At 46.5% G+C, this 12,213-nt stretch overlaps 1 protein-coding gene across 2 annotated transcripts in view; it reads right to left on the bottom strand.

Annotated features, from left to right (window-relative positions):
- Nucleotides 1-10,208: 10,208 nt before the first annotated feature.
- Nucleotides 10,209-12,213, bottom strand: part of slc30a6 (solute carrier family 30 member 6) — a 77,223-nt gene continuing 75,218 nt past the window's right edge. For both annotated transcript variants that reach the window (XM_078272959.1, XM_078272960.1), the window contains one exon: nt 10,209-11,236. In XM_078272959.1, the coding sequence (XP_078129085.1) occupies nt 10,637-11,236 (600 nt within the window). In that variant the 3' untranslated portion in view covers nt 10,209-10,636. The remainder of the gene's footprint in view (nt 11,237-12,213) is intronic.

Below are 12,213 nucleotides of genomic sequence, written 5' to 3'. Positions count from 1 at the left end.
GTACGTAGAGACAACAGTAGAGAGTAGTATGTAGAGAGACATCAGTAGAGAGTAGTATGAAGAGAGACAACAGTAGGGAGTAGTATGTAGAGACAACAGTAGGGAGTAGTATGTAGTGAGACAACAGTAGAGAGTAGTATGTAGAGACAACAGTAGAGAGTACTATGTAGAGAGACAACAGTAGGGAGTAGTATGTAGAGAGACAACAGTAGGGAGTAGTATGTAGAGAGACAACAGTAGAGAGTAGTATGTAGAGACAACAGTAGAGAGTAGTATGTAGAGAGACAACAGTAGAGAGTAGTAGTACTTTCACCCAGGAGACCGGGGTTTGTGTCCTGTTTTTGTCATTCGTGTCACTGAAACGTTAATTTTTCATATATTTAAAACCTAGAAAAGCTAAATCTTACCTCGAATTATTTAGGCTAGCTTTCAGCAGAAGTAGCATCCAGCTTGACGGTCAAAGTGTGTAACGTAACGTAGAGTGTAAGCAGCGTTGCCAACTCTTAGCTAATCTTCTTCCAGGACACAAACTCTGCTCCTCCGCTTGTTCTTAATCTAAAACATATTTTACCTGAGCTGCGAACGAACATTTTCAGCATGAAAACTGGTTGGAAGAAGTCATCATTAGTGCAAAAATGTCAGCTTACGGTCTCTGAACTATTCTTCAGTTTGGGAACCCTCACATCAAACATCTGCAGGTATTTTTCACAGGAAACCCGGAGCAGATTTTGGGAATAACCCTCCCTGTTGTCAACCCTTTTAGGAGGACCTGCGTTGATGATGCACTTACTGTACTTGCTTCTCAGCTCTGTAAATGGAGGTGAGAGTTTCATCTTTTACAACAGATGCCGGGAGGTTGCCGGGGGGGTCACGTCAGGATACGATGGACGGGGAGAAGAGGTTTCCCATGATGCCTTGGGGGAGCGAGGAGACGCTGAAGGAGCCTCGCACGCTTAATGTACATCAGTGACGCCTGGAGAAGCAAATGGATTAGAGAGGACACTGAAGGTTTTTCTTAAATATTCACACTGCGGTGCTTGGATCAAGAATATGGAGCAATGTACTACATGTCCATGGAGAGACTGACACACACACACACACACACACACACACACACATATACATACATATATATATATATAATCGCATGCCGTCATTTATTACTATTATTATATACTACGGTTGGCATGTTCTGACCTGTCTCATAGCCGTCGAGGGGGACAGCAGCCCCCCCACACACAGCCTGTAGGACACGGAGGAAGCAGCCACACTGGAACTGCTGCAAGGTGCTGCAAAGGCTGTCACATTAACCGCTGATCACTGGACGTCAGTGAGGAATCAACATTATTTAGGAGTTACTAAACACTAGATTGACTCTAGTAAGGACAGGGATTTTTTGTTTTTTAATTAGGTACTTGCAGAAATTGTGCAATAATGACAGATTCACACTTTTTTCTTTTGTTTACAGTAAATAAATAATTACAAATACAAATCTTAAAATGAAGTCACTTTCTTTGCATTCATTTGATTGCCAGTCAAGATACACTGGTAACAATTGCTTTCCATTGTTAATATGTACTAAAAAGGGGCGGCTGCAGCTCAGTGGTAGGTAGGAAGGTTGGTGGTTCAATCCCTGGCCCTGCAGTCCCATGTCAAAGTGCCCTTGGGCAAGACGCCCAAGTTGCCCCCGATGCTGCGCCATCAGAGTGTGAATGTGTGTGAATGTTTATCTGATGAGCAGGTGGCACCTTGTACGGCAGCCACAGCGTGTGAATGGTGAGACTAGAAAAGCTCTAAATAAGAACAGTCCGTTTACATTTTAAAACTGTTACTGTTAATCATGTGATAAAATATGTGATTAACTATAGTAAATCAGTGATTAATCGCAATTAAAAATAATTAATCGTTTGATAGTCCTAATTAGCCCTATTAGGGGGGTTACTGTTCACGAAAAAACATCCGAACCGCTCGGTTCTCTTGTCTCTGTTCGGAGCGTGTGTGCGTCTCACGGTCCGTCAGTCCACTGTTAACGGTCACTAACCTCTTCCTGCCGTAGTGCCCACTTTATACACCTACGTTAAAACTCGTACTGGAAACCACGAGGGGGATGAGCGTGACGAAGGCAACGCATGGCAGCTGATTGGACGAACGCGTCACGTTGTTCTTGCTGCTCCCGAATTTCAAAACACACTCTAATGGTTCTGAGTACGATCTCGTATTTTAGGAAAACAGTTCACCGAAACGTGTTTCTGACATTTTAAGCGAGAAATAGGCCGTGCAGTTGCTGAATCTGTCTGCTGTTTTGATCGACAACGGTCAGTTTAAAAGATTTTCGTCAGATTTTGAGAGCTGCTGCTGCTGTCACATGTAGAGATGTCAGGTGGGAGAGATGAGGAAGACTGTAGAGATGTCAGGTGGGAAGGATGAGGAAGGCTGTAGAGACGTCAGGTGGAAGGCTGTAGAGATGTCAGGTGGGAGAGATGAAGGCTGTAGAGATGTCAGGTGGGAGAGATGAGGAAGACTGTAGAGATGTCAGGTGGGAAGGATGAGGAAGGCTGTAGAGACGTCAGGTGGGAGAGATGAGGAAGACTGTAGAGACGTCAGGTGGGAGAGATGAGGAAGACTGTAGAGACGTCAGGTGGGAGAGATGAGGAAGACTGTAGAGACGTCAGGTGGGAGAGATGAGGAAGGCTGTAGAGACGTCAGGTGGAAGGCGGTAGAGATGTCAGGTGGGAGAGATGAGGAAGACTGTAGAGACGTCAGGTGGGAGAGATGAGGAAGACTGTAGAGACGTCAGGTGGGAGAGATGAGGAAGGCTGTAGAGACGTCAGGTGGGAGAGATGAGGAAGGCTGTAGAGATGTCAGGTGGGAGAGATGAGGAAGACTGTAGAGACGTCAGGTGGGAGAGATGAGGAAGGCTGTAGAGATGTCAGGTGGGAGAGATGAGGAAGACTGTAGAGACGTCAGGTGGGAGAGATGAGGAAGACTGTAGAGATGTCAGGTGGGAGAGATGAAGAAGACTGTAGAGACGTCAGGTGGGAGAGATGAGGAAGGCTGTAGAGATGTCAGGTGGGAGAGATGAGGAAGACTGTAGAGACGTCAGGTGGGAGAGATGAGGAAGACTGTAGAGACATCAGGTGAGAGAGATGAGGAAGACTGTTGAGATGTCAGGTGGGAGAGATGAGGAAGACTGTAGAGATGTCAGGTGGGAGAGATGAGGAAGACTGTAGAGACGTCAGGTGGGAGAGATGAGGAAGACTGTAGAGATGTCAGGTGGGAGAGATGAGGAAGACTGTAGAGATGTCAGGTGGGAGAGATGAAGAAGACTGTAGAGACGTCAGGTGGGAGAGATGAGGAAGGCTGTAGAGATGTCAGGTGGGAGAGATGAGAAGACTGTAGAGACGTCAGGTGGGAGAGATGAAGAAGACTGTAGAGATGTCAGGTGAGAGAGATGAGGAAGGCTGTAGAGACGTCAGGTGGGAGAGATGAGGAAGGCTGTAGAGATGTCAGGTGGGAAGGATGAAGAAGACTGTAGAGACGTCAGGTGGGAGAGATGAGGAAGACTGTAGAGACGTCAGGTGGGAGAGATGAGGAAGACTGTAGAGATGTCAGGTGGGAGAGATGAGGAAGACTGTAGAGACGTCAGGTGGGAGAGATGAGGAAGGCTGTAGAGACGTCAGGTGGGAGAGATGAAGAAGACTGTAGAGATGTCAGGTGGGAGAGATGAAGAAGACTGTAGAGACGTCAGGTGGGAGAGATGAAGAAGGCTGTAGAGACGTCAGGTGGGAGAGATGAAGAAGGCTGTAGAGACGTCAGGTGGGAGAGATGAAGAAGACTGTAGAGACGTCAGGTGGGAGAGATGAGGAAGGCTGTAGAGATGTCAGGTGGGAGAGATGAAGAAGACTGTAGAGACGTCAGGTGGGAGAGATGAGGAAGGCTGTAGAGACGTCAGGTGGGAGAGATGAGGAAGACTACCCGGAGCTGGAGGATGCTCTCGCGTCGTATATAGTCTGGTGTGTGGGAACATTTGGGATTTCATATCATCTATGATGACAGCAGAAATAAGACAATAGATAGAACTGCCACTGTGTGCATGTATTGTGCAACATGCATTCAATATGCTCATTAAGCTACATATCATATGCTGAAGTATATTTCTGGAGTGTTAAAGATTAAAAGAAAAAATAACAAGAACCGTACAGAACAGTGACCCTAAAACCCCCTAATATATATATATATATATATATATATATATATATATATATATATATATATATATATATATATGTTGGTGCTGTCAGTTAAAGGTGTTATTAACGGCGTTAACGCAAACCCATTTTAATGACGTACATTGTTTCATCGTGAGATTAACGTTCTTTTTGGCCTAGCAAACTTTGTAGTTTCTTTCACATGCTGTTGCCACAACTAGTAACGTTAGAAAAACTACAACACCACACCGGATCTAGCTAGACCGGAAACTAAACAACAGGCACGCCGCACACACTTGTTTGGGCTTGCGAGCCGGCCAAAGAGTAGTAGGCTAACGTTACGTCACAGCCTTGTCAGTACACATGTACGTTTCCCATTGATAAAATGAAATAATAGCGTGTTCTTCAACTTTATTTTGTCAATATTTTTGTGTTTGTACATTTGTCTGTGTATATATATATATATATATTTCAATTCCCTTTCCTGAGATAATAAAGTCCATGTTATTGTTTATCAAATGACATTTATATCTGCATTTATGTCAAAACCTCGAGACTTTCAACCATCGACATGTCATTTATTAATATGTATTTGTGTCTAAATGACATTTAAACATCTTTTCATATTCTATTTTGCCTGGAAACGCTTCCAACACGCTTGCGTGTCTCATAACAAATAGGCGTCGGTTCTATTTCTAGCATGCACGTGTTTTCGAGCCGCGCCTGAGACGTGCGTGTCATGCAGGCAGTGCGCACGCTCTAAACTGTTACCATGGGAGCCGAAATATAAACGGCCACGGACACACCACGCCACGCTCGCGCCACGCAGCCAGTGTGCAGGAGCCCTTAGGCCTAATTGAACGGAGGAATAACGGTATTCTTCGTTAGCCTGAGTAACTAACTGCTGTTCATGTGAAATCTCAAAGACAGCCTGATGCTTTGTGGCCTCCCCCAAAGGCCACGGTATAGTTTGAACACTGCCTGAGGCAGCGTTTCCTCTATGTTGATAGCATAGTGGCGGTCCGCCACGGTAACATTTCCAGCGCCACGGTATCAGAAATAGGGCAGACGCACAATAGGGTTTCTGCTATGTACACCGCTCCTTCAGCTGTTTATGAAAAGTCATAAAGTCGTAGCGCCGCCTGCTCTACTGCCTCAAGCGAACTGTCATCCGCTCTCTCTCCCCCTACGGTGAGCTCTCTCTCTCTCTCTCTACCCCTAGGGTGAGCTCTCTCTCTCTCTCTCTCCCCCTAGGGTGAGCTCTCTCTCTCTCTCTCTCTCTCTCCCCTAGGGTGAGCTCTCTCTCTCTCTCCCCCTAGGGAGAGCTCTCTCTCCCCCCTAGGGTGAGCTCTCTCTCTCTCCCCCCCTAGGGTGAGCTCTCTCTCTCCAGGGTGAGCTCTCTCTCTCTCTCTCCCCCTAGGGAGAGCTCTCTCTCTCTCCCTAGGGAGAGCTCTCTCTCTCTCTCTCTCTCCCCCTAGGGTGAGCTCTCTCTCCCTCTCCCCCTAGGGAGAGCTCTCTCTCTCTCTCTCTCCCTAGGGAGAGCTCTCTCACTCCCCCTAGGGTGAGCGCTCTCTCTCTCTCTCTCTCTCCCTAGGGAGAGCTCTCTCTCTCTCTCTCTCTCTCTCCCCCCTAGGGTGAGCTCTCTCTCTCTCTCCCCCTAGGGTGAGCTCTCTCTCTCTCCCCCTCTCTCTCTCCCCCTAGGGTGAGCTCTCTCTCTCCCCCTACGGTGAGCTCTCTCTCTCCCCCTAGGGTGAGCAGAGCAACTGGAACAGTGACAGGACGTCATCACCTGCGAAGTTATGGCAACCAAATAAACAACAAGTGATAAACAGCGTCGAAAGCCGCCACATGAAATCTGCACTCACGCCCGTGAAATATGACAGCTACAGTTTATTGGAAAATAGCGTTGTGGACACTGAAGTTGATGAATGTACTACTTATCAGACCCCGGATGAGACAGGAAGCTAACGTTAGCGAACGCTGCGGTGACGGTCCCTCTGCCTCTGACTCGCCGCTGCAGGAGACTGTGTGCGTTTCTCAATCCCAAGAATGCAAAGAACAGACCTGTGTTCTTGGGGAGAACGTTCTTGCTGGTTGTTCTCGGAAGAATGAACCCGCAAGTTCACAAGCACAGAAAACGCTGTAAACAGTTTGAGACGATGCGTTCTTCCTGGTATTGCTCAACACCCCCCAGCACAGAGGCTACCTGCAGGCCTCCAAAATAAAAACCACAACAATATAACCACTTTGTATTAAAACAATCTCCGGACAAGAAAACCTCATAATGCTACAACTATTGCAATAATATTGAAAAATAAAACTTATTGAGCTTTAATTGTATTGTTTATGGTTCAGCTCAAACACCTCTTACTTATTCAAAAGAGTGGAACGCAATCCCTACTATTATTAGTGTATAAGTTTAAGTCAGTTTGAATAAAAAAATAAGTAGGCATATGCACTGGTGTGTCCCTATTAGTGTTATGTGGAATTATCATTTCTATATTATTGTAGTGCCCTGTGTATGCCCAGTGTATGCCCTGTATATGCCCTGTATATTCCTTGCGTATGCCCAGGTATGCCCAGTGTATGCCCTGTATATTCCCTGTATATGCCCAGTGTATGCCCTGTATATTCCCTGTATATCCCTGCGTATGCCCAGTGTATGCCCAGTGTATGCCTGTATATTCCCTGTGTATGCCCTGTATATTCCCTGTGTATGCCCTGTGTATGCCCTGTGTATGCCCAGTGTATGCCCTGTATATTCCCTGTATATGCCCAGTGTATGCCCTGTATATTCCCTGTATATGCCCAGTGTATGCCCTGTATATTCCTTGTATATGCCCAGTGTATGCCCTGTATATTCCCTGTATATGCCCAGTGTATGCCCAGTGTATGCCCTGTATATAACCAGTGTATGCCCAGTGTATGCCCTGTATATTCCTTGTATATGCCCAGTGTATGCCCTGTATATTCCTTGTATATGCCCAGTGTATGCCCTGTATATTCCCTGTATATGCCCAGTGTATGCCCTGTATATTCCCTGTATATGCCCAGTGTATGCCCTGTATATTCCCTGTATATGCCCAGTGTATGCCCAGTGTATGCCCTGTATATTCCCTGTATATGCCCAGTGTATGCCCAGTGTATGCCCAGTGTATGCCCTGTATATTCCCTGTATATGCCCAGTGTATGCCCTGTATATGCCCAGTGTATGCCCTGTATATTCCTTGTATATGCCCAGTGTATGCCCAGTGTATGCCCTGTATATAAAGGTTGGTGTCTCCCCTTTAGTCTACATAACGTGTCATAGCATGTTACCACTTTATGTACAACTGTTCATTTATCATACAGACTGAGACTCAACTTCTAAGAAATCAGAAAACAAATACACCAAAAAAAGTATGAACTAAATACTAAATCTAATGTATAGCCTATGGCATAATTTAAACAAGTATCCTGAAAAGAAATGGGTATCTCTCTCTCTCCCGCCTCTGCCTGCTGCGCTGTGTGTGTGTGTGTGTGTGTGTGTGTGTGTGTGTGTGTGTGTGTGTGTGTGTGTGTGTGTGTAGTTTAACTCTGAAAAGACAGTTAACCAAAGGTTCCCGTTAATATTATGATGGACATGTGTTGTGATATTTAAAAGCCTCTTATTTACGAGAGCGGTCTGAGAGACCTCCGGCTCCCAGCGGGGTCTCTGAGCGTGACTGGCCCAGCAACGAGCTAGCGGCCGGGGCAGGCGCCTGCTGGCTGTCGCCTCCCTTCATGGAGCTCCTCAACTCCGAAAACTTTGGAGAATTGTCAATTCGGCAAAGATTTTTTTTGTCCCTTTTTTGGTCCGTCTATGTATCGGAAACCCGACCATCATTGAATGCCGAAATGAATGTTGGGATACGGGTACCGAGAAGTTCATACAAGTTACCAAAGCCCGTCTACGGAAAGCCGTTCCACTCCCTATTCAGCCCCATTGGACCTACTTTGGTTGCAGTTCCACCAGAGTTCCACTAGGGGTGATGGCGGTCCAGTGCTAAATGAATGGGACTCTATGGAGATAGATGCTAAATGAATGGGACTCTATGGAGCTAGATGCTGAACTAAATCCTGAGAAAAGTGGATTTTGAGGGGTATAGCTCCATAGACCACCATTCATTCTGCACTGGCCTGTGAGCGCCCCCTATATGGAACTCTGGTAGAACTGCAACCAGTTCAGAATCCGGAAGTAACGAGAGAGTGGACCTTCTTCCCTTATTAGAAATTGTTTGAAGTTACCAACCAATGCATCCTGGGTAAAATGGGCGCGTCAACATTTCCGGGAATCTTAACCGTTCTTGGTGAAATGCGAACTTGTGTATTGGGACAGTACTTTGGCAACACGAGATGACGTTTCACAGCGACACAAGAACACAAGTCAATAGAAGAACACAGATTGAGAAACGCCCTGTGTGTATTCCTCCGACACGCTGTAGTAACGTTACTGATTTAAACAGTTTTCCAGGTTAGTGGGGGTGCACACCGCTCAAAACCAACATGAACAACGTAGCTAGTAATGTTCACTCAGCGTTTTGTTTTGTTGTTAAACTGTGTGTAAAATGAGCGGTGACGTCAAATCACCCTACGGTACCGTCTATTTGCTGGATGGTTTCAAGGTAACGGTCGGTAGCTAACATTAGCAGATAAGCCCGTACTCTGACGTCCGTATATACAGTACACACTCCCAGTAGTTTACGAAATGGTCCACTTTATTAAAAAAGGCTCCATGTTTTATCTTTTCTTCACAATCCCCAAAATGTAACTTGAGGAGATATAAATGTTTGAATGTTTGCAGGAATGATACAAAAGCAAAGAGTCCGTAGGTGAGAACGTTTTCTCTCACTACAGGAACGTAAACATCTAAACTCATTTTACTGTGACTGAGTAGTTTTTTTGTGTACTTTTACATACTTTTTAAGTATGTTTTGTGTTTTTGAAGTATTGTACTTTGCTGCAAAGGTCCCTAATGTTGTTTAGGCAAATAATATATCTGTCAACAAACTTTGTTTAAACGCCTTTACGTCACAACGCAAAAAAAACGAGGCATCAAAAACTCCCAAAGACGTCGAAAAAAACTGTCCAACCTCAGAAAACAAAACTTTTTTCTAGCTTTTGTTGAAGTTTTCTCAACATTTTTGTCACTTTTCAACGTTTTATCTGCAGTATCAGTATGAAAAACAGTCACTTCTGACGCCAGCTTGTTAAATGTGAATATTCCCGAAAACCAGTCAGTATCTGCTGTTATGGTTCATCCCTCTCTCTCTCTCTCTGTCTCTCTGTCTCTCTCTCTCTCTCTGTCTGTCTCTCTGTCTCTCTCTGTGTCTCTCTCCCTCCCACTATCTCTCCCTCTCTCTCTCCCACTGTCTCTCTCTCACTGTCTCTGTCTCTCTCTCTCCCACTGTCTCTCTCTCTCCCACTGTCTGTCTCTCTCTCTCTCCCACTGTCTGTCTCTCTCTCTCTCCCACTGTCTCTCTCTCTCTCTCTGTCTCGCTCTCTCTCTCTCTCTCTCTCCCACTGTCTCTCTCTCTCTCTGTGTCTCTCTCTCTCTGTCTCTCTCTCCCACTGTCTCTCTCTGTAACCGACTTGAGTGGCATCTGGCACTTTGGAGAGGTGTTCTCTTCACAGATGAACCCTAACCTAAATACAGGAGGAAGTGGTCACGAACACAGATTTAGACAGATTTGTGAACAACATTTGAGAGAAATAAGCCTTTTGTGTACATAAAAAAAAAGTCTTTGAGGTCAGCTCATGAAAAATGGGGGCAAAAACAAAAGTGTTGCGTTTATAATATGGTTCAGTATACCCTGTGGGACGCCCGACAGACACATCCCGAGCTCTTCCAAGCTTCTTTTTTCCCCCCTAGGTGCTTTGATTGCTACGAGAACGTGATGTGATGTTCACAGAAGACCGATCCTTTTCTAGCCCCAACCATTTGGATTCTTGTTTCTTTTAAAATGCCTGAAATGTAAAAAGTAATGCTGGATTTTTATTTAATTCAATTACAGACTTTATTTCCTCTCACCAGGAATGTTGTTTGACTTTCCTCACAGCTGTTCCTCTTACAAAATAACCCCCAAAAAAGTAAGTAAAGACACACTGACGGTCAGCCCCACAGTGAGGTTGTTTCCAAAGATCCTGATACAAAAATAAGAGGCTCAAACACACCAAATCTAACCTTTTGGTCCCCTTGTCAGCAAATAAATACCACAACATACTCCCAACGTCAGGGGAGGCTCACACTACGAGGCTTGGATCTAAAGTTACCATCTTGGTGTCACACTGCGAGTAAAAGTTGTAGCGTCTGCCATCCAGCCTGAACGGGAGAATACATCTCATCAGAGTTTAAAATGTCTGAACCGAGGCGAAGACATGACAGTATCTGAAGTTCTAGTGTGGCTCAATCAGGGTCGGTATTGTCTGTACTGCGACTGTGAAGCCAGAGGGTTGCTGGTTCCAAACCGGAGTGGCAGCGTTGGCGCTCCGAAGGCAGTCCTGTAGCTCTGAGAGGAAGGCACTCCGAGTCCAAACCCGGCTCCGAGACCGTGCGCACCGAGTCCCAGGCCGCTGCCGGGCCGCGCTACACCCTGACTCAGCATCCCTGCGTAGGGAGACGCTCCGTAGGCGAGGCCCAGGCCTCCGTAGGGCCCGTGGGTGTGCTGTCCCGGGGCGGGGAGGACCACCTGCTGCACGTTCCTCCCGGGCGTGTCGAAGGCAAACTCAGGAGGAGGGCTGCTGGGTTTGGATGGCGTGGATGTCAGCGGGTCCGAGAGGAGAGGAGGCAGAGCGGAGGAGGAGGAGGGGGCAGCATAGCCTTCAGGACCCAGTGGGGGAACGGGGGAGGGGGAGGAGGAGAGGGTCCCGCTCAGGAGGGGTCTGGTCCAATCGTCCTTAAAGATCTGGACCGTCAGCGTGGAGACGAGCGGCAGCAGGCGGTTGGTGACGTGAGCCAGAACCAGCTGCTCGTTGGCATCGCGGCGGATACGGACGTGGGCGGAGCCGGCCTAAAATGGGAAGGGGGAGGGGGAGAGGGAGATGGGGGAGAGGGGAGATAGAGGGGGGAGATGGGAGAGAGAGAGGGGAGAGAGAGGGGGAGGGGGGGTAATTGTTATTAACAGGGTCAAAGGGCATTGTTTTGAGATTCTCCATTGACTCAGACGTCAGACTCTGAGGAGGTCAAACAGGTCACAGGCTTATTTCACTGATAACAGGAACTGGTTATTTTCATTTAACGCTAATTTACAGTTTTCCAGGCTCTTGTTTCTTCCCCTCTCTCCACTCCTTTCCTCTCATGTCCTCTCCTTTCCTCTCATGTCCTCTACTGTCTTGTCTCCTTTCCTCTCATGTCCTCTCCTTTTCTCTCATGTCCTCTCTAGTCTTCTCTCCTCTCCATTCCTTTCCTTTCCTCTCCTCTCTTGTCTCCTTTCCTTTCCTCTCATGTCCTCTCCTCTCTTGTCTCCATTCCTTTCCTCTCATGTCCTCTCCTCTCTTGTCTCCATTCCTTTCCTCTCATGTCCTCTACTGTCTTGTCTCCATTCCTTTCCTCTCATGTCCTCTCCTCTCTTGTCTCCATTCCTTTCCTCTCATGTCCTCTCCTCTCTCTTTTTTCCTTGTCCTGTTGTTCATTTTTGTGGCTGTTTCATGTTAAACTGAAATGATCTTCCTCTTTAACAGAAAGGTCTATCTCTGTGGGGATCCTTTCATAATGTTGTCACGCTTTTTTTTGTTGCGCAAGTTGCGCAATTGTCCGTTAACGTTGCAGCTTGTTTTTGCTCAATTCTGGACCAACTTCAAAGACTGTTGTTCCCATGAGTCACATAGACACACAGCAGTTACCCTTTAACAGATATGTATTATTAATACAAATATAAAATCCGTTTTTCAATCGACTCCGGCTAGATTTGATTGTTCAGTGATGCTCGCCTGCATCGGTCAGTGATGCGATGGCGACGCTTCTCGTCCAACAGTTGGTGAAGTAAAC

Source organism: Sander vitreus, chromosome 17 (assembly GCF_031162955.1).
Source record: "Sander vitreus isolate 19-12246 chromosome 17, sanVit1, whole genome shotgun sequence".
NCBI lineage: Eukaryota > Metazoa > Chordata > Actinopteri > Perciformes > Percidae > Sander > Sander vitreus.
The sequence above is the reverse complement of the archived record's forward strand: the minus strand, read 5'-3'. Positions and strand labels throughout refer to the sequence as shown.